The sequence below is a fragment of the Chiroxiphia lanceolata genome, chromosome 9 (genome assembly GCF_009829145.1).
Source record: "Chiroxiphia lanceolata isolate bChiLan1 chromosome 9, bChiLan1.pri, whole genome shotgun sequence".
NCBI lineage: Eukaryota > Metazoa > Chordata > Aves > Passeriformes > Pipridae > Chiroxiphia > Chiroxiphia lanceolata.
This window is the reverse complement of record NC_045645.1, coordinates 5034728-5055423: the sequence shown is the minus strand read 5'-3', so window position 1 is coordinate 5055423 and position 20696 is coordinate 5034728. Positions and strand designations below refer to the sequence as shown.

The following is a 20696-nucleotide window of genomic DNA, read 5'->3' as shown; positions in this document are numbered from 1 at the left end:
ACCTCAAATTCAGTAGCATTAAGATTTGACCTCAGCTCTTTTTTTTCCACAGTCAGAAGTGCCAGACTGAATCCATCTGGAGTGTCCCTTGGCATTCAGCTTGACTTGTGACATGATACATTCAACTGGGACTTGTGAAGATGAACTCTTAGTTCTAAAGTCTAAAATAATGAAAGTCAAGGTTATATACTTAACTGATCATCAAATAATGTGCCCTTGTTGCAACTTTAAAAGCAGTTCTGCAAAGGAGCTTCACTAAATTAGATAACAACCCATGCTCCTAATTACATTTCTTGTTACAGTTAACAAGAAAAACACTTCCAACCTCTGAGCATGCAGGCTCACGCTGAGACATGAGGAACAAACAGATTAATTTCATTAGCACACATTGCCACGTCTAATAAAGCTATAACAGGCCAAATGCTCTAATTTACACTCCTGAAACTCAGCCTCCCTCCAGTCACACTGTTACACTTTCAGGATGCCAAGAAGGGAAATGGATCTGGCAATTGTCACTGGCTGGAAGCGCAAACAATTTTTCCCTTAACCACATCGGCTTTTCAGATTTACCGAGAATATAAAACCCTGAAAGCTTCCTGCAGTCATTAAAGAGATCTGACTCACAAAAGAGGAATCGCTCTGCTGAGTTGGGAGATGTCAGTTGACACAGTTACTAAACTGATTGCCAGAAGCTGGGAAGTTAGCTACCAGCCTGATTTTCTAAAGATTTTTCCCTTATTTTCTGCTAATGGCTCGTGCTAGAAGGAAGTTGCTCAGGTTAGATGGCTCTTGAGACCTAGTATAGCAGTGTTTGTGGTTTTGGAATAGATGCACGCTCTTACTACTATCACTGGCCAGTATCAATTAGATCATCAGATGATAATTTATTGTTGTGGTGCCTGAATTGCTGTCTATGGTGATACTTTAACATCAAGCGTGCTTTAGCTCTTGAAAAGATGAATAGCATTTACAGGGCACTGGTTAAAGTTAAAATTAAATGGCAATAGGAGTCTTAAATATCACTGAGTGCTTGAAAAGAAGTTCAGTTTTAACAAACAAAGAGAAATTACTCATTCAAGTATAGGAAGGGGTAAGAAACTTCCTTGAACAAATTTCCCGGTATAAGACATCACACAAAATAACTAGCAGAGAATACTTTAAGAATAAACAATCGAGATTCCCGTCTCAGGAGATGAAGATGTGTAGCTGAGATCGCTAAAAGCTCCTTAGCCTGAGCCTCCTAACATGTATTGCTAACCAGAGCCAAGTCTGGGAAATCACAAACATATGACAATTTTCCTTCCTGCTGCTAGAAACTCTGCCTAATCTCCCAGCAAGTGGTCCCATTTGGCTCATACTCAAAGCCTGAAAGCAATCCCAGTTTCCTATAGCTTAATATCATTTGTATGCCAATTCAGCAAGCAGAGGCATTACAAGAACCCTCCTGGCACGGTTACACCTTACCCGTGTCCAGGTATTTTCCTCAGACCGGGCAGTGCTGCACAGAGCATGGGCTGCTCCTGTGCTTTTCACCAGGCTGGCCAGCCCCTCCACCCATGCCAGTGAATGTTCACATTATATAGTGAGCTTTATTTTGTATGAATACACAGACCCAAGTGCTGAGCAGCAGGCACGAATCCCTCACATTACAAAGCAGCGAGGAACTCCATGAATTTCAGCCAACACTAGATCGAGCCACATGAGGTGAGGGAGTGGGTAATAAACCGTTAGATTTACTTCAGTTACTTTATGCCTTTTTAGACTTGCCTTAATTAAATTCATTCTTTAAACTTGTCTTAATTAAATTCTTTCTGGAACATAAATACCGCTCAGTTTCCACTGATCTGGAAAAGGCTCTTTTTAGGCCAGCAAGACGTTGTCCTTGAGGCATTTCCTAGAACTAGGATAGAAATCAGTGCTTATAGCTTATAAAGGTTGTTTTGTTATCATGCTCAGTGATTTTGCTCAATGAGAATCATACCACACTTCCATTGTGCCAATGTTTGTATTTTCCAGAAAAAAGGTTAGTAAATAGTGGCCCCAGAGTATTATCTGACAAACCAGTGTTCTATTCAAAACACGAAAACAACAGATGCTGCTTTCCTTATGCATCTAAATAATCACAAGGTACTGAGTGGTGCTGCTCTTTACAGTACTCAACAAGACAATCTGTGAAAGTAAGTGCAACTATTTGTCATCACCACATCTACCTTATACCATGACTTATGTTTAGATGCAAATCCTCTTTGCAGAAAGCAAACCTCCCAATGAAATCCCATCAAGAACCACTATAAGCCATTCAATTAACAGTTTCTTGTAGTGCTTGTGACACTGGCTGTAAAGTACATATATGAGGCAGGTAGAGCAACCAGAGTAAACAGCAGCAGGTTATGAAGGGATCTTGTGAAGAAAGAGCAAAGACCTGGGAATCAGGAGACCTGGACTATCTTCCAGGGGAGGCAGTAAAATTACTGTGTAACGAGGCAAGCCATCACACCTATAGGAAAAGTTAAGCCAGTCAGGTTGAAATAAGAAGCATTTAATGTCTTGAATTCAGTGAAGCCTGAATCAGTGATAAGAGCCCCGTGAAACTGTTGTGGAAATTAATCTAATAATTAATAATACAGGGAATCATTGAAAAAACAGGCAGGGGGGTTAGTGGCATTTGGATTATAGGAGAGCTGTTGTTTTTCTAATCCTAACCCACATTTGTACTTTCCTCTTTATCATGTCGACGTTTGCAAGCAATAAAAGGGCATTATGTGCTGGTCATTGCATCTGCTCTTGAGATAAATCTGTGTTAGCATTCCAAAGGGTCAAGGAACTCTTCCAGGGCAAACAAATTCTGGAGCACTGATGCCAGATGGTGCGTGTATATAAAGTGGAAAATGAGAAAAGCAATTTACTGTGTTCCTGTTCCAGGGAGAAGTATCACCCGGGAAGACAATAGAAGAGGTGAGAAACTACTGAGAAATTGAAGAGACAGTTTTCTTCTTCTCTATCTGTTGTGTTCTTTCTATCTGAAAAGTATAGGTACATAGAGGAATGGCAGTCCTTATTCAGGAAAAGTTATTCCAAAAAGTTAACTTGACTAAATGAATGAAGGGTTAAATTAGTAACATGTATAAAGAATTTTGCATTGATTTATGTAACAGGTTCTAGATTTATCTGTATAACTGGTTAATATATAGTCTGTGTTTAGAGAAATTTTATTCATAAAGACAAAACGTTTTTATCTTGCATTTTTGACCAAACTCTACAAAAGAAGCAGAAAACAGTGGATCAGATTCTTAATTATAAATAAGCATATCTTCAGCAAAGACAAGTAATCAATGTAATTTATCCAGCTCAAGTGCTCACCACTACTAGCTCACTTGCAGCTGTATTTGTTGTGTAATTTCCAAGTGTGCAAAACAACTCTGCAAATTTTAAAACTAATCAATATTTTTGTCAAATCGAGTGAAGCAGAGAAATGTCTCTTGGAAGGGTTCAAAGATAATTCAGGTCAGTCTAAGAAATTTAAAATTATTTTCTTAAACACTAAAAATTATAACAAGTCTTCATAAATAGCCTGAACTATGGATGGCCTTTATCACTTGCCACCACAACTCAGAATTAAGTAGCAAAAGTGTAAGTGTTCAGTTATAAGGAAAGAAGGAGAATGTGTGTCTTAATGTGTGTCTTAATATTTCTGTGTGCATCTTTGCTGAACATATTTTACTTGATTATATATGTAGCTTTTTAAAAGCAATCTTTATTTTCATGTTATGGCTTCTCCTAGAAAAAGAAGGCTATAAACAAAGACTTCTCTCCATACAGGAAAAAGAACTGGACAATGCTCAGGTTTGCTGTCACCCTCTTTGCTGTCATAACGTCGTCCACCTGCCAAAAATACGGATGCCTGGAAGGGGACACCCAAAAACTGAAGCCAAGTCCTGAGTCAGATATGCAGGAGTGCACTCTGTACTCTAAATGTAAGAGAGGTTTAATTTTTACCAAATACAGTCGAGAAGTACAGCATTGTACACACTAATTGTTTTGGCAGTTCCCCTAATTTCTCAAAAGTATACAAGATTCAGTATACATTGTATTTGAAAAGCTTCCTTCATTGGCATATTGCTGCATGTAAACCAAGAATAAGATTCTGGGTCTTAACAAAGTCAACTGCAAAACTCCATTGACTTCATTTCTTTTCTTCTAAAAATCTGATGCAGTTTGCCTCTCTTGTAACTCCATCTGCTTAAAATTGGTTAGAGCAAAGATGACTCTGGTTTATTGTGATTAAGTATAAAAATTAATTGTAGCAAGCACAAAATGGGAAAGGTTGAAATCAAAATTCTATTGGGAGCAAAGTACAGTACTTATTACATTTTTTCGACTATTTGGTTTATGTTTGATAGTTTTCAAAGTGAGTATCCCTTGGGATATAACATCTGGCAGAACACTGGTAAAATTCTTGGGGCTCTCTGGGCACACCTTGACAAAGCACTGTTGGTGACAGTCCACCTCACTTAGCACACAGCTATTTCCAAACCCAAAAATTTTAGAGCTTGAGTACATCTCCTAGTTAGCACTAAGATTTTACCGTATTACGGTCCAAATCAGATTAATCTTACATTTTGAGTCTTCCAAATACAGCATTAAAAAAAAAAAAAATCCTTATTTCAAAATCTTTGTTTTATTCTCAACAGCTTCGTGTTGCTATGCAGACTTCACAGAGCAGTTGGCTCATTCCCCGGTAATTAAAGTAAGCAGCAGCTACTGGAACAGATGTGGGCAGCTCAGTAAATCGTAAGTGAGCTTTGAAGTTGTCTGTGTCCTGCTTCCATGTGTCTGTGCTGTGGCAGCCACACAGCTGCTGGTGGACACCAGATTGCCCTAGAGATTGTCACCCAGCCCGGTTCCCATCATCCTGTGTCTACACCTGACCAAAGCCTGACTCTTCTTCTCCTCTCACTAAAGCTCATGAATACGTAATTTATACTCCTTGGGCCATTTTATCATGAAAAATTATGTTTTTTCAAGTTTACTTTTAGCACAGAACGAGGTGTAGCAGTTGTAAACCCAGTAGGTAACAGCCACACCACACCTCTGTAGGTCTCCAGCACAACCATCACCCACTAGTGAGTATGACCCCTAGTGAATACGGACCAGGCTTCTTCCTTTGTTTAGAAAGAACATCAACTAGATTATTAAATCTCAGGGGAAGAAAAAAAAAATCCACAAGGGTCCAGAAACAAAACTTCTGAATATTTAGAATAAAAATTCTTGTAGCCCAGTGGGTTTTGTAACCATGCAGAATGTCTCCATAATTAAGACTTTTACTACCCCATTAGATGTTAAAGCTGTGAAACATGGCAAGTTATAGAAATAAAAGGATGAAAGTACAAAACAATTAAGCAATACCAGATGTGCAAAAGTAACGGCTCTTGCCTGCCACTCCCAGGAGAGCAGCACAGTTTGTGATTTTAAGTAACTTCAGCTGGGCTGTGGGAAAATCTAAAGAATAGTGAAACCGTGAGGCTACAGCATAGACAATGTTTTGTACCATAGCTTTAAACTACATTTTATTATTGCCCGGAATCATTCTTGCCAGGAAACCTCAAGGCCTCAGAAGTTTATGGAAAGCTCACACAAATAGGGCTGAAATATGCCTGGAAACATTTGTGCACTCTGTAGCTGGCTGTGGGGATTGCACGGTCGGAGTCTGTGCACAGCGCCAAAGGAACGAGTTTGGAACTTAAATACTAACAGGGCCAGAGGATGCTTTTCTGTGTTTTTCTCCTAATTCGTAGGATTGCATCCACATCAAAGCAGGCCTAGAAAACTGAGTCTGTAGCCTTGATGCTCAGAAATGGGCTTATTTGTGGCTTTTCTCATCCACCACAGCTGTGAAGATTTCACGAAGAAAATCGAGTGCTTCTACCGGTGTTCTCCACACGCTGCTCGCTGGATCCATCCCAATGACACCGCTGCTATTCAGGCTGTTCCACTGTGCCAAAGCTTTTGTGATGACTGGTAGGTTCAGCTCTTCAATGGAAGTATTTTTATTTAGTTTTAATATGCCCATGATTCAATGGTGTTGTGCCACCTTTTCTCTTGTTCTGCTTCTCCATTTCTTGTTTGCCATCTCTACTTTTTCCTCTGCTAAGATGCTACCCCTAAAATAATAATGACATAGGCTGTGAATGCAGGATGGAAGAACTAAACTGAGATTAGTGACTCAGGGACAGCACTGCCCTGCTCTCAGTGAGGATGCCGTGCAGTGGCATCATGACAGAGGAGCTCCCACCACGTTGACAGGCACTAACAGCAGCCTAACACCCTTTGAAAAGTCCATGTCTGTGAGTTAGTGTTCATGTAGTTAGCATTTTCAGTCTAAATACTTGATCACTATATGATACATTTCTTTTGTATGCATAAAATGCACTACAAAATCAGCAAAGAAGACACTTCCTGTGGGATTTCATGTAACGATTAATTCATGTAACAAATTATCTTCATTCCTTCATATTTTGCCTTTGACCTTAACTCTTCCATTCTATTATCACACTCTCTAAAATCTCTTCTAAAAGCCTGAGAGAGTAAATTGCAGCCAAGTAATGCTAAAAATATTAATGGCAATGGGCAGCATAATAGCATTTAATTTTGCTCCAAAATACAGCATCAGGGAATCACATTATTTTTTGAGCACAAGGCACATGGTGGGACAACCCTTAGTCTTGGGGTAGAAGCATTATATTCCTGTAGGGTTCTGAGATTTTCCCAGTGATACACAGGGAGCATAAATCCCTCTCTCTCTGAAATGCTGGATCTTAAATAACATCATCCTGTGACATATAAACCTCAGTCAGCCTCATATGAATGTTGTGCCCAGTCACTAGAGTAACTTGTCTGGATGGGTAAATTGTTGTGAAGCATAGTGCAAACAGCACAGGCTCTGTTCACACTATGGGATTCTAACTGCTAGCTTTCCATGAAAGTGATGGTCTGTGAATGTCTGGATCCCTTAGGCTGCTCTGAAAATCGTGGGAAACTGTTACGATACTTCTAAAAATGTTATAAAAGAGATTTTCTTAAAGTTGCAGAAAATGCAGAGCACAGGGTAGTGCGAGGTAGGGCTCTCTTGCACTGCTCTCTGCTGTGCCTTCCTTGGTGCTTACACAACTTGAATATTATTGACATGTGGATCCATTTCCATTCTCATATTCCCTCCAAGGGCAAAGTCATGTATGCAGTGCAGAATTTTGGTAGGATTTGCTTTTAAATACGTCTCCACTCCTTTGTGCCAGAGAAGGAGATGAAGCATAGCTTGCATTTGTAATGGAAGATAGAAGGATTGGTGTATCTCTTAGCTTCCCTAGAGTTTTCTCTAGTGATGAATTTTATTTCTGTGTCAGGAAACTCCACGTGCCTCAGGAACAGATTTGTCATATGCAGTCTTCTTTCCTAAGTTTTTGGTAATCTTTTAAACTTAATCCACATTATTGACCACCTTGAAGATAAAGACTGAGACCTTGAATTTCTCTCAGCGCTCAGAATCCTAGAGCTGAGTACCAAATATTACCAAATTTTGCATTTGGATATTAAAGCACTGGAGTTGCCAGTGAGTTTTTACCATAGATCTAACAGCAAAATTACAAAATATCAACATCTAAAACTAATGTATCCCAAAATAAGTAGCATAAAAAGTCATCGCCAAACTGCTATATCGAGTGAAAGAGTAGAGATGAAAGAAAATGTGTGCTGTAAGTTTAGTTTGCATCCATGAAGTGGTTTAAGCCAGCTTTAGTATATGTGAGATTTATACCAAAGTGTATATTGTGGGTCAATATTACATTGCAAAATCCTCAGTGTCCCCTGGGCATTGCCAGAACCTGCAGGTAAACAGGACTTGTAACTTCCATTGCTGGAAAGTATGGTGGGGTGATCGAGAGCTGCTGCACAGGAAAAATTGACCCTTTTCCAGTACAAGTCTCCTGACAGAGAGCAGGCTCTGCTCTGAACAAATACTGAACAATGATCTATTGCCCCTGTTGGCATCACAGATGCCTGGCCTGAATCAAAAATGTAGTGACGACCCACTACCCTGAACACTGCTCTGTGTGTGCCTGCCTAATGCCAGTGTCAAACCCATTCCTTCACCCTGCCAAAGGCCTGAGGGTAGAAAAGAGCCTGGACAGAATTCCCAGTCTTTCTGGTGATTTAAAGTAACATTTTTTCATGTTCTATTCACTGGAGTCCCTTTAGCATGCTGTAGCACTGCTGGTGATGTGACCTACTTTCTCTGCACACTGTGAGTGTGCCTGCTGCATACTCTGTGTCTTTGTGGCCAGAAATGTGCAGAGTATTCTGAATGAGCAGTGACTTAATTTAAAAGAAATTCATCTGAGTAGCTTGGGGCCTTCCTTTTCTTCCTATTGTCTTAGAATTTCTTGCTCCCACTAGTCCTAAAACTGTTGCTTTTGAAAGAATCCAGTGTGTAAGCCACTTTCTCATTCACCTGTGAAAGGGCCTTGTGCCCCCTAAAAGAGAAACAGCTCATTATAAAAAATACAGGGGAAAAAAGCTTTGAAATAACAATATCCTGCCCGTTGAGCATAAGGAACTAGTATGTTCAGGAAGTATTTATGTTTCTCACAGGTTTTAATTAATATTTGAAGAAACAACTTATGGGTTCCTGGGCAGCAGAAATCAGACTTTTCACAAGTCATGATTTTTCATAAACTTGGCTTCATAATTATTTCCATTGGGATAAAGAAAAACCTATAACAATAGAGTTATGCCTTGCCATCTGCTCATAGAACAAACCACAGAGTCAGCCAATAATCATAATTAGGAAACATTTCATCTCACAATTCAATAAATAATGGTGAATAAAAATATAAACACTTTAATAAGCATATTCTATTCAAGTTCCCGAGGCAACCAGATGCATACCATGAATATTAATTTATCAAATTGCAGCCTCTATTTCCAGCAGAGCCCCTCCCTCTGAGAGCAGATTAATGGATGAACACGTTTGAGAATATGGGTCTCCTGCCCCAGACCTGCTCAGGCTCTGATTACCCTCCATCCGTTACTGCTCTTTATCCCTTCAAAAAGCCCAAAAAACCAATGTGAAGGTTTTGCAGATGTGCATGTTCTGACCTCTCTGCATTTGCAAATGTACTGCAATGTCCTGTTCTTTTAGTTCTATGACCACATGACAACCCACACATTTAATTTAAAAATGTAAGGCTGCAGCCCTCGTGATATCAAAAAAGTTTTGGAAACATGGCCTTGAAAATGAAAAATTTCAAACAGATAATATATCCAAAGGCATTAATTACAAATATCACGCTGAATGATGCTCACTTTTTGGAAGCTGTGCCTTATGGTTTTGGCACTCTCAGTTACTGGGTGTGAGTAGTCTCCCTAAAGCCAATGAGACTAAATTTAAGTAGATGTTAACTGATTTGCAAAAAAGGATCCTTAAAAAAGGTAAGAGCCAAAAAGTAGAACATAAAAAAGAAGTGGAAGGAAGGAAATTATGTAGGATAATAGTAAGTCATGAGATCTCTCATCATGTAGACCAGCCAGTTGCACACTTTACTCATTCCAGGTCACTTATAGCCTTTTTTCCACATTACCACTTACAAGTAAAAAAGAACTTCAAATTTAAGGTTTTAGCCCTATACCCTGCAATACTTATCTTTCCTCCATTACTTCAAGTTGAACTGCTTGGAAAACATCATTTTGAGGCTGACAGCCTGTTAGTTTATATGATTTTGTTGTTTGTGGATTTTCCTTATTTTCAGTGCACATTCCTCAGAGCAACCCCTCTGCCCAGGAAACATCAGTCTTCTCCCACATTAATTCACAAACACAAACTTTCCCCACACCTCCCTCAAGTGACAGTTCACCCTTGGCATCCCTGTGCTCTGTCACAATGTTGAACATCAGCATTTGTGAAACCCCCTCCCACACAGTATTTCCTCCACTGAGTAACATCAGATAACCAAGCAGAAAACACCCAGGCCACAAGCCCTTTGCTCAAATCTGTGAGTATAAAACGTGGTGAGTGAACTGTTTAGTTTTCACGGGGATTTAGGTCTTCCTGGCCAGCTTGGAGTTTATGTACATGTCAAGCAAAGATAACGTGCACATTTCTTGAAGATCAGTTGCTAAGCTGCACTGCAATCACACTGCATTAGTAACAGACCCCCTGGACACTTTTTGAGTTGAATGTGAGCCCACAGAAAAAGAGTGAGAGAAGTAACTCTGTCTTTCACAGGTACGAAGCCTGCAAAGATGACTCCATATGTGTTCGTAACTGGCTGACGGACTGGGAATGGGATGAAAGTGGAGAAAACCACTGTAAGAATAAATGTATTCCATACAGTGAGGTAAGAAAACTGGATCAACTGAAGCAGAAAATATGACATTAGGAGTGCTTTTTTTTTTTTTCCCCCCTGAATATATGGGAATGAAATGCCATCAATGAATTACCTTTACTTCAGCAGTTCCAAGCCATACCTACATCAGACTTTTTAAATATAGACATTTTCAAACATTTATATTTATGTACATCACTTACCAAAGTATGTATACATTTAATTAATCACTGTTCATTCCACTTGTGAAAGAAAAGTTCAAGCAGCACTGATATTTTAACCACAGTGGGATTTAGAAAGTAAAAGATAATGAATGTTGCTTGTACAGTGGAGACACTGAGATGCATTTCATAAGGTTCCTTACACAATCTGGGGCTCTACACTCTTCCTTTTTTTTAAATTGGGATGTAAATTCCCAAAACACTGAGGAATTTTTAATGTTTTCTTGCCTATTAGGCATCTTTGCCCTTTTCTCTCTTTTACCTTGTTATGTTCAAGTCATTCTCCATCCTCCACATCCCTATATCCTGACATTCTTCCAATTGTCTCCCTTTTGTTCTCCATAGACCTATTGTATCTCTCAGGTGTGTTCACCACTGCGTCTGCCAGTTGTAGGCAGAGCTAACTGCTCTTTATAACTCTGGTGGTTAAAGAGCAGCACTAACAAGGTTTCTGAGAGCTCATCCCATCTTTCTGAGAAGGTTTAATGGTTGGAATAACTAATTTTGTGAGCAAAAGTGTATAAAATGAGAACTGACAAGACTCACAGGAGCAAGGCTGCCTGGAACCTGATCTACAGACCTCTCAAGAGTCAGGATTTTTTTAGTGACTCGAGTAAATTTAGCTTCAGGCCGATATAACACAGCCCAAAACTGCTACACTTAATTGAATATTTTTAACAGTTGAACTTTACTGAGTCCATGAAAAACTCTCCAAATTGCAGAAGTAAACCAAATTTAAGTGAGGTGCTTAGGGACTGGTAGTAAGGCTTGCAGATTCATTGTTTTGAATTGAATTCAAATTCCTGTACTTTCAAAAGTCAGTTCAGCAACTGATATAAGTGGAAGACACAGTCCAGTTAGTGCAGGACTGCTGTCTGCCTTGCAAAAGTGACACTAATCAGCAGGCTCAGGAAGGTGGCCAAAAAACAAATGGGCTGTGGAAACTTAAAGCTTCGTTTCCCAGATGTGCTAAATCATCAGTAGTTCCAGATGAAGTGAAAAACAAAATGATAATCTCCGTAAATAATCTCCAGTCTCTGTTCAAACTGTCTCTGGTTCAAAGATAGGAGTTTTTAACCTTGAGTTCCCCTGTATTTGTTTCTTAAAGAAAATATACCATCTGCAGGGAAAAACATGCAGCAAATCCCGAGGTCTTATCACTTGAGACCAGGCGCAGCTATTCCTAAACTAAATGGAACCACACCCTAAACTGCCCATGTTTTTCACCAAAAATAGGCTTGCATGGTAAGTAGGAATAAAGATGAAGTTTCTTCAGAGAAATTGAAAAAAAAAAACCACGCATTTTCCATATGACATTTGCATGATATAAAAACACTAGCCTTGATTGGTTTGGACTCAACTCATGGAAAAGAAAGATACTGCTACCCAGAGGCACAGAGGGTTTTCCAACCTCAGAGCACTGTGGACAGTTCCTAATTTTTTTTTGATGCCCTCAGCTCCCACAGAGGAGCAATCAGCAGCCCTACATGTGACATATGCAACTGGATCTAATGGGTCTTTGGGACAACTGCTGAATAAGGAACAAAGGCTGAATATTAAGGATGCACAACTGATCATGGCCAGTTTTAACCTGGCTAAAGCGAGGAGCATTTTGTCACTGTTGTCCCAGCTGAGTGCTCCCCAAGCAGTGTTAATGCACAGACTAGAACATTTTCCAAGAAGCTAAAAAGTCAAAGTCCTTTGCAGTAACTTAGGGACATGTTGGGTAAATGGGCTGTGTGCACTGTTTGCTTGCTGCAGCATTCTGATTGTGTTCTGATCTTTAGGCAGAGTTAGGAGGAAGGTCAAAATAAAATTGCCAATTTAGCAAGTAGAAGAGCACGAGTACATGTTACAGAACATGTGGGACACAAGAATAGAATGTAGCCATGCCTCTTGCATACAGACCCAAGAAAACTCACATGATAGGTTTAAATGCTTTCTTGAATGATTAGCAAAAAGCAGGTCAAAATCTAGGAACTGCACAGGAGCTGGAAGAAAATGTTTAGTGCTACATAAAATCACAGGAATAATGGGAAAGAAAGAGCTAAAAGCTGCCTGCCCGAGAACTAGGTGGATTAATGTTTCCTTTTCTGATCCTGCATTGCTCCCAGTGCACGAGTCAACCTCCATACTCCTTCTCCAGCATCCATGGCAAAAGCCTTGGCTAGAAATGGTATGAATTGAAAAGCTATTTTACAGGCTACAGAGTCTTTGGGGCTATTTGGAATGGACTCTCTATTATTCATAAAGGATAGAATTCTAAGGCAAAAGTGATTATTATGCTTTCTTCTCATCTGCCTTCCTTACAGTATAGGTCAACATTGTTTTGCATGTGGGGAGACAGGGAGATGTAAGAAAAACTTGTTGTCAAAAATAACTGGAGCAGAAGAAGCTGCAGGACTAGAGATACCCAATGCCACTTCTGCACAATAGACTTAAATTTTTTGCACACAGAGCAGCTTCCATGCAGAAGTCTCCCAACCACAAAGACAAGGCATCTGCACAGATTCACAGTGCCAGATCTTTGTATGAGCTGGTGATGGTGGTAAATCAGCACACCAGCCAGGAATTACAGCACTTTGACAAACAATGTAGGGTTAAAGAATCAGTGTCATGGGCAAGGAATACTTGTACTATTACAGATGAAACTCAGCTTCCATCAGAGAGATGCTGGTGACATGATCAAGGTGAATCAGTCAGCAACAGAGCCCAGTGATCCTGCTGCCTGACCTACAGTTTCAGTTATTAACACTCCTGCCATCACTCCCACCCCCAACTTCATTCTTAGCTTTGCTTCTGGGAGTACCTAAAGCTTCCTTTTCAGGAACAGAAAAGATTGAACTTCAACCACAACCACGTGGGAGAAATGCAGGCAAGACGAACTGTACATACTGCCTGCTTTGTGTCTGGGCATGGTAACTCCTAAGCTAATACTTGTTAGGCAAACTCAGGCGGGGTGGGCAGAAGGTTGTCAGAATTGCTGTGTGGTTCACAGGTCCTATAACACCGGCCTTACAAAACAAGGTAGCACCAAAAACGGGACAGATGCTCTTGAGGAGAGTATAAGAAGCTGCAATTGGAAATTTCTTGAGCCAGAGGGGCCGTTGCACCACTGGACACAGCATTTTGGAAGCTTGAAGCAAAGTTGCTTTCTTCAAGCAGTTGCTAAGTTATGTCCCTTCTCTTTGTCTTTGAGGTCTTGCCTGGACATGAAGTACATTGCAGGAGGCACAATGAGATCCCTCGGAGCTGTTATTCCATTGGGCTGTCTCTGGCCTGTAGATAAAAGGATTCCCATATTCAAAGCACTGTCTGGCACTTTCAGCACTACTCAGATTTTGAGGCATGTCAGAGTGTCCTGACATGCTACAATTTGTACAGCCTCTCACACACAGCTTTGGTGTGTCAGCCCCAGAGAGCTGCTGGGCTGTCAGCCCCAGGGTGGAAACAAAGGGCGGCTGTTGATCCCTGCACTTTGTGTAGCCACTTACTCTCACAACAGGCAAATCACTCTTGCCAGCTGTGGGACTGGATAACATTTTAAGATATTTCAGAAGAGATGAAGTATGGCACACAGCAAGACAGTAAATGAATGCAGATAACTTTTTTATAAGCTAGCACCAATTTTTAAAAAGTGATAAATGTTTATCAATTCGTTACAAACTGATTTTAACTCGAATCTTTCAAGATGTAATGGAGGCATTTCTTATTTGACACACAGATGTATGCAAATGGGACTGACATGTGCCAGAATATGTGGGGGGAGTCATTCAAGGTGAGCAAATCCTCCTGCCTCTGCTTGCAAATGAACAAGAAGGACACGATTGCAATCAAGTATCTCCTCTCCAAGAGCTCCGAGGAAAGCTCCAGCAGCAGCAGCAGCAGCAGCAGCAGCGAGGAGCATGCCTGCCAAAAAAAACTCCTGAAGTTTGAGAAACCAGAGGAAGAGGAAGGTGAACAGACGAGATAAATGCTGGTGGATGTATGTCAGGACAAGAGAAATCATCATGGAGGCTGGGCTCAGGGCATCATGCCAGCCTGCTTTATTCCTTGCTTCCTAGAACATAATAAATCAATGGCTGGTTGTATTAATCTTTCTCTGATGTTTTTGCATCTGCATCACAAAGCTCCAGACAGGTTAGCACAAGTGTAATCCTGTGACTTGAACTGAACAGCTACAAGCCTGAAGGTAACATCTAGGGGTTGACTTTCAAAGAGAAGAGGCACAGGCAGCCCCTGCTGAATTAAGGTGGAACAGTGAGAACTAGAGACCTCTGGAAGGTCATGCCTGCCAGGAATGCACCAAATCTTCAACCCAAACCCTTTGTTAGCACAGGAACGCAGCACGAGTTCCACTGTGTGTGGCTCTGCTCAGGTAAAGCAGAAATCTGCAGGCAGAAGTAGGTCAGTGAGCCTGGCTACTGACCACTGAAAATGTATTTATTTTGTATCTCAAAAACAGGGGATTGTGGTGTACCAGACAAATCCTTGGATCCAAATATTGTCAGTATAGAGCATCCACCATCTGTTGCACAGGGCTTTTACCTTAAAAAACAGCAGTACAAAAGTCTCCAACAACACCAATCTGAAGCATAATTTTGAGTGCAATTAATCACACTGAATGATTCCAAACAGAATGACCTCCGACAAACCAAAGTGTCAGGGAGGGCCCCAATCAGATTTCTCCCATCAATAGTTCTGCTTCCCAGCATCACTGTTACAGTCAAATTAAAACCAAAATCTGTCAGGTAAGGGTGAACAAAATCCTGCTCTCAGTTGTGCATCCATACTTCCTCTGACACTGCTGTAGAGTGGACAGGTCTGTGCCATTCTGTACAGCCTTTCATAGTGTCATCACCAGGGAAACTGTGAAGAGAGTTGAATTTGGGGGTCAGATGATCGAATTGTGAAAATCAGCATCATTTCAGTGCTTTCAAAGGAGCTCAGTGCCTGACAGCATTTAAAGATCTGGCCACAGTTAAAACAATGACTTGGCACATCCTGTTAAACTGGGGGAATCTTAAAAATCCAGCACACTTTCTTCACAGAGCTGGTTATTTATTGGAATGGTTTCACACAGCTGCAATAGTAATGCTAAACCCGTTAGGTCATGCTCTGCTTCCAACCAGCTTCTCAGTACATTTAACAATTAGACTAATTCCTACCAGCACTGAATTGTTCTTAGAATGATACTTTGCCACATCTGCATTTCGTGCTAACTCAAATTGTCAGTTCTACTGCTTGAAAAGAAAGAACAAGAATTTGGTCTTCAGTAAAGCTCTCACAGTCTTTTTCCCCCCTATTTCACTAATTCCGTTCTTTCCTGTCCTTTATTGCACCTGGATCAGAGCAGAAATTTTCCTGCTTTTTGTTTCGATGTGGTCAAAATTCAAGAATTAATTATCCCCTCTCACTGCCATAACACCAACTTTTTCTATATCACCATGGCCGAAGGTTTTCTTCTTGGTTTTTTTTTTCAAATATAGCACAATTGTTTCACAGAATCACAGAATATGCTGAATTGAAAGGGACCCACAAGGACCATCAAGCCCAACTCTGGCCCCGCACAGGACCGTCCCCAAGAGTCACACCATATGCCTGAGAGTATCATCCAAACCTTTCTGCCTATGTCTCTGCACTTTTTCTTCCATTCCACTTTATTCTCTTTGCTCTGGATAAACTACTCTTGAAATCACTCTCAATAACCAACTCCTCCATGCTTAGTTTCAGGATGACCCATGACACTGGTTATTGCGTGCTCTTGAAGAGCACCAGGTCCTACAGAAAGATAAAGGACCAAGAAAGACCATTTAGCTCCTATTCATAATTTTCCCACTGACTCGTGATGTACCCTGAGCAAACCATTTAACTCTTTTTTGATCCCAATACTTTTGCAGAGCTACCATATTTCTTCTAGGTCATCTCTTTTCTAGGACAAAAAGTCAAGAACTACTCGGTTGTCCCTAGCATAGAAATTGCCCCATACCTTTGGTCATTCTTTCATTGATCCATGCATTTTCTTCCAGAAAGGCTTTCAACCTTGATTTAAAACTTCAAATAATGGGGGGGTTAATTTAAAACTCCAAATAATTGCCCAATGCACCTGATAATTTGTTTCCTCAGTGTTAGAGATAATTCTCAGTTTAACATTTGCTGTTTCAGCTTTCAGCCACTGCTTTCTGCAAAAGTCTTTTTTATTAAGGAGTTATTCATGTTTCAGGATTGCTTTTCTGCTCAGCAGCACGTACCCTGGATCAAACTGCTTCTTAGCAATTAGGTCTGTCTTAGCTCTCTTCAGTTTACATGTGTTATTATAAGACATTCCCTCTCTCTTTAAATCATACTTATGGTTCTTCTCTGCACCTTCTCCAGCCCTGAATATCCTCCCTAAATCATACAAATTAAAGCCATACTCCATGGCAGTGTTAAGGGTGACCTACAGAGAGACCTTGTCCTTGCCTCTCCCCACACTTCTCCCTAACTGCACTGCCCGTGTCTACAAGAGCATAGTTTTGATTATTTTCATGCCTCCAGTGTCCATGTGTTACAATTCTTGGTGTTACAGTCAGTTTTCCACTGTACAGCTCCCTGGTCCCACAGGTGTGAACTCTTAAGCAATAAGCTCCTATAGTTCTTGCTTTGCACTTGGTTGTATTACAAAACCTTCACCTGAATACACCAACCTTCTTAAGCCACTGTTTGCTCTGTCTGGTTGCTTCAAATTCGCAGTAATTTATGTCTTCAACAACCTTTGTGACACTCAGAAATGGGATCAGTGGGGATTTTACATTTGCAGAAGGGCTAGGATAACTCAGGAAAAGCAAAATGAAAAATAACAGAAATTGCTAAAATATAGACTAGAGCAATACACTGTGCAGGTAACCAGGGAAAAGAAGGATCCGAGTTACTGGTGGCTGCAGACATCCCCACCTAATACTGCTTGGATTAGCTGAGTTCTTGCTATGCCTCACAGCCCAAAAGCATGTCCTGCCTCTGGACCCACACTGGCCCAGACCACTGAAATGTTTCTGTATTTAGTGACTTGACCGAGAGCTTTATTAAAATGTCACAAGAGTAAATCAAATGCTTTGTGAAATAGGTTGTGAAACACGTTCCTACAGCAATCTGAGGGAACAGACTTACAACCTTTATCAATAAATTACATTGGACTTATCAACGAGACAGTGTTGAGAAAACAAAAGTGATTGCCAATTATTGACTTATTTACAACCTGGCTGAGAATCAGCTTGTGTACTGTGCTACTTGGGCCTGGTGTCACGTTAACCATAACACAGCTAGCTGGGTCATCCTGATTGCTCTGTTTATTTAATTTTCTTTCCTTAAACACTGGCAGAATACTGCGAGTCTTCTGAAATTTCACTGACAGGAGTTCTTACAGAAGAGATCTCTCTTGACAGTTCTGTTAGAGATCTTTACTATATGTTACCTGAGCATGCTGCTTTAAAATTATGGATGTTACTCATAATGAGGAACCTCATCTTTAATTACTTGCAGACTGAAAAGGATTTCATCATCCTTCTGTAATACTAATACTTCATCCTGTATATATTTCAATACTAAGCATTATTAAAAAACTTGCCCACTGTACCTTGTGCCATTGCAAGGCTTTCTTCCTCAGGCCACAATTTCCTGTAGTACCTTTGGAGTCCTCACCCTATTTTTATAGTTCATGATTCTCCATGGATATTGATTGCCATGTAATCTTCCTTTTAAAAAAATAATAAGCATCAGTAATTATGACATCTTCAGCTTCTGTTGCATTTTTCATGTGCAACATAAATATTCATTAATCTTCAAAATATACCTGAAAGGAAAATAAGTAGTGAGAAGCAAACCGAGTCAGTGGGAGAGAGTCAGAAAGAGACTTATCTGATCATTGCAAGTATTGCAGAACTCAGACTAGCACAGACAAGTTCTCTTTCAGAGCCTTTTTTCACACTGCAAATGGAGCTGCGCTTTGTAAGACGATCCTTGGACAAAAGTTATTATGAGAAATTATCAGGCAAAAGTTATTATGCAAAAATTAGAGAATCGCAGAATTTTTTAGGTTTGAAAAGACCTTAAAGATCATCGAGTCCAACCATTAACCCAGCACTGCCAATCCCACCACTAAACCATGTCCCCAAGTGCCACATCTGCATGTTTTTAAAATACCTCCGGGGAGGGTGACTCCACCACTTCCCTGGACAGCCTGTTCCGGTGCCTGACCACCCTTTCCATGAAGAAATATTTCCTCACATCCAATCTAAACCTCCCCTGGTGCAACTTGAGGCCGTTTCCTCTGGTCCTATTGCTTGTTTCTTGGGAGAAGAGACCAACCTTTGCTACAACCTCCTTTCAAGTAGCTGTAGAGAGCGATAAGGTTCCTCCTAAACTGCCTTTTCTCCAGGCTAAACACCCCCAGTTCCCTCAGCTGCTACTCATAAGACTTGTGCTCCAGACCCTTCACCAGCTTAGTTGCCCTTCTCTGGACACAGTCCAGCCTTTTATGAAATAAAATAGTGCAAAAAACCTGAGCATTTGAAAACCAAAACGAGTTATTCAACAGTGGATTTCCGTGTACCTTGAAGGACAATGGAATTATACAAATAATAATTTTTGCATTATTTAAGACAAATAACATCAAACAGGCTAATTTCCCTTGCTGAGAGACAACCTGCCTGCAGAGAAAAGAAAGCTGTAAATCAGATATGACTTTTTAAGGTTTTTGATAACATTTAATGTAACATTCTGATAAGCAATCAGAGAAAACCAAAGTGCAGACACAGTCACCATAACACAGGTGCACAATTTGTTAAAAATATATTAAAAGATTACTATGACCATGTTGCCATTAAACACAGACAGATCTTCTGTTTGGAATCCCAGAGGGTCTCTTCTGATTCTAATCAACGCTTATGTTTAGTCAGACAATGAAGTAGAGAATTTCCAAGCACTTTGAAGAACAAGATTAGAATAAAAACAATCTTTCTAGCCAAAGAACTAGACCAAGCCTCCAAAGGTGAAATTCTGAAAAGGGAGGTAAAAAATGCTTGCACTGAGGAGAGGTGAATCATTGGAAAAACTCATCCAGGGAAGTGTATGACAAGGCAAGAGCAGAGCAGCCAAGTAGCAACCTATGCCATTTACAGGGGAAATGCTACACTGTGGAAGTTTTAATCTTTTAAGGCTTCAGTGTATGAGGAGCTCTGGAAGTCCTGAGTCACTAAGCAAGCAGGACCTACAGACATCCTACTAACAGTTCCTCAGAGTTCATGACGTATCTCACATTCCACTGAGGCGCTGCTTCTGGAATGACCCCTCTGCACACACAGGCGGTGGAATGTGGTGGGTATCAGGCAGAGTTTAACTCTATCCATCTTCTCAATGAACTCAGATCACAGGCTCTGACAAGGCAAGTGCAACATGTTCTAGGAGAGCAAACATGCTGCTGATATGTATCTAATGACTACATAATATAAAAGGAATAAAATTAGCCAAATTTATGCACATTTTCTGGTTATTTTCCTTTTTTGTTGTTGTTTTTTGTGTTCCAAAGGTTTGCCTAACTTGGAGTTATTTTAAAAAAAATGCCACATGCTCTAGACAGCTCATGGTTCTGTTGTGTGTTTGCTCTACTTTATAATCCAAGGAAACACAGAGATTCAGACAAGAAGAGTTAAGTAAGGAGTCCAAAAAGCATTAGGGTTTGGATTACCATTTGAAACAGTGCCAAACTTTGCTAATGGCAAGACTGAACTCCCACATGCCTGCAGACTGATAATTTTCAAGCACAACACATTTTTCCTTTTGGCAAAAAAAGACCTGCACCTTTGATCCAGTCACCTTAGCAAGCAGATCTAACTCAGTGCGAAGCTGCAGGTCAGCTCTAGACTACTAGTGAAAAAAGACCCAAGCTATGAAATCAATCATTTGCTTCAAACAAGTGTGAGGGCACAGTTAGGATCAGACCCCAACAATCTGGCAGCTTTCAACATCTCCAAGACAAATTTGCAGCAATCTCCTACTACTGAGATTTATCTTCACAGAGACATGATGGGGAAAAGTCTCTCTGCTGCTAAAGGGAAGTATTGAT

The 20696-nt window shown here is 40.4% G+C and overlaps 1 protein-coding gene across 1 annotated transcript; it reads left to right on the top strand.

Annotated features, from left to right (window-relative positions):
* Window positions 1–2890: 2890 nt before the first annotated feature.
* Window positions 2891–14692, top strand: LOC116791246 (riboflavin-binding protein). Its single transcript, XM_032697055.1, has 6 exons — window positions 2891–2955; window positions 3820–3974; window positions 4692–4791; window positions 5890–6018; window positions 10277–10388; window positions 14322–14692. Exons 2-6 carry the CDS (start codon window positions 3836–3838, stop codon window positions 14568–14570), a joined length of 729 nt encoding a protein of 242 aa, XP_032552946.1. The 5' UTR covers window positions 2891–2955; window positions 3820–3835; the 3' UTR covers window positions 14571–14692.
* Window positions 14693–20696: the final 6004 nt, after the last annotated feature.

Excerpts from the sequence above, each read along its gene's own strand:
- LOC116791246 (XM_032697055.1), top strand. The coding sequence starts at position 3,836 with ATGCTCAGGTTTGCTGTCACCCTCTTTGCTGTCATAACGTCGTCCACC. Across the intron at positions 4,792-5,889 it reads TGTGGGCAGCTCAGTAAATC|CTGTGAAGATTTCACGAAGA; the intron begins GTAAGTGAGCTT and ends CATCCACCACAG. Across the intron at positions 10,389-14,321 it reads AATGTATTCCATACAGTGAG|ATGTATGCAAATGGGACTGA; the intron begins GTAAGAAAACTG and ends TTTGACACACAG.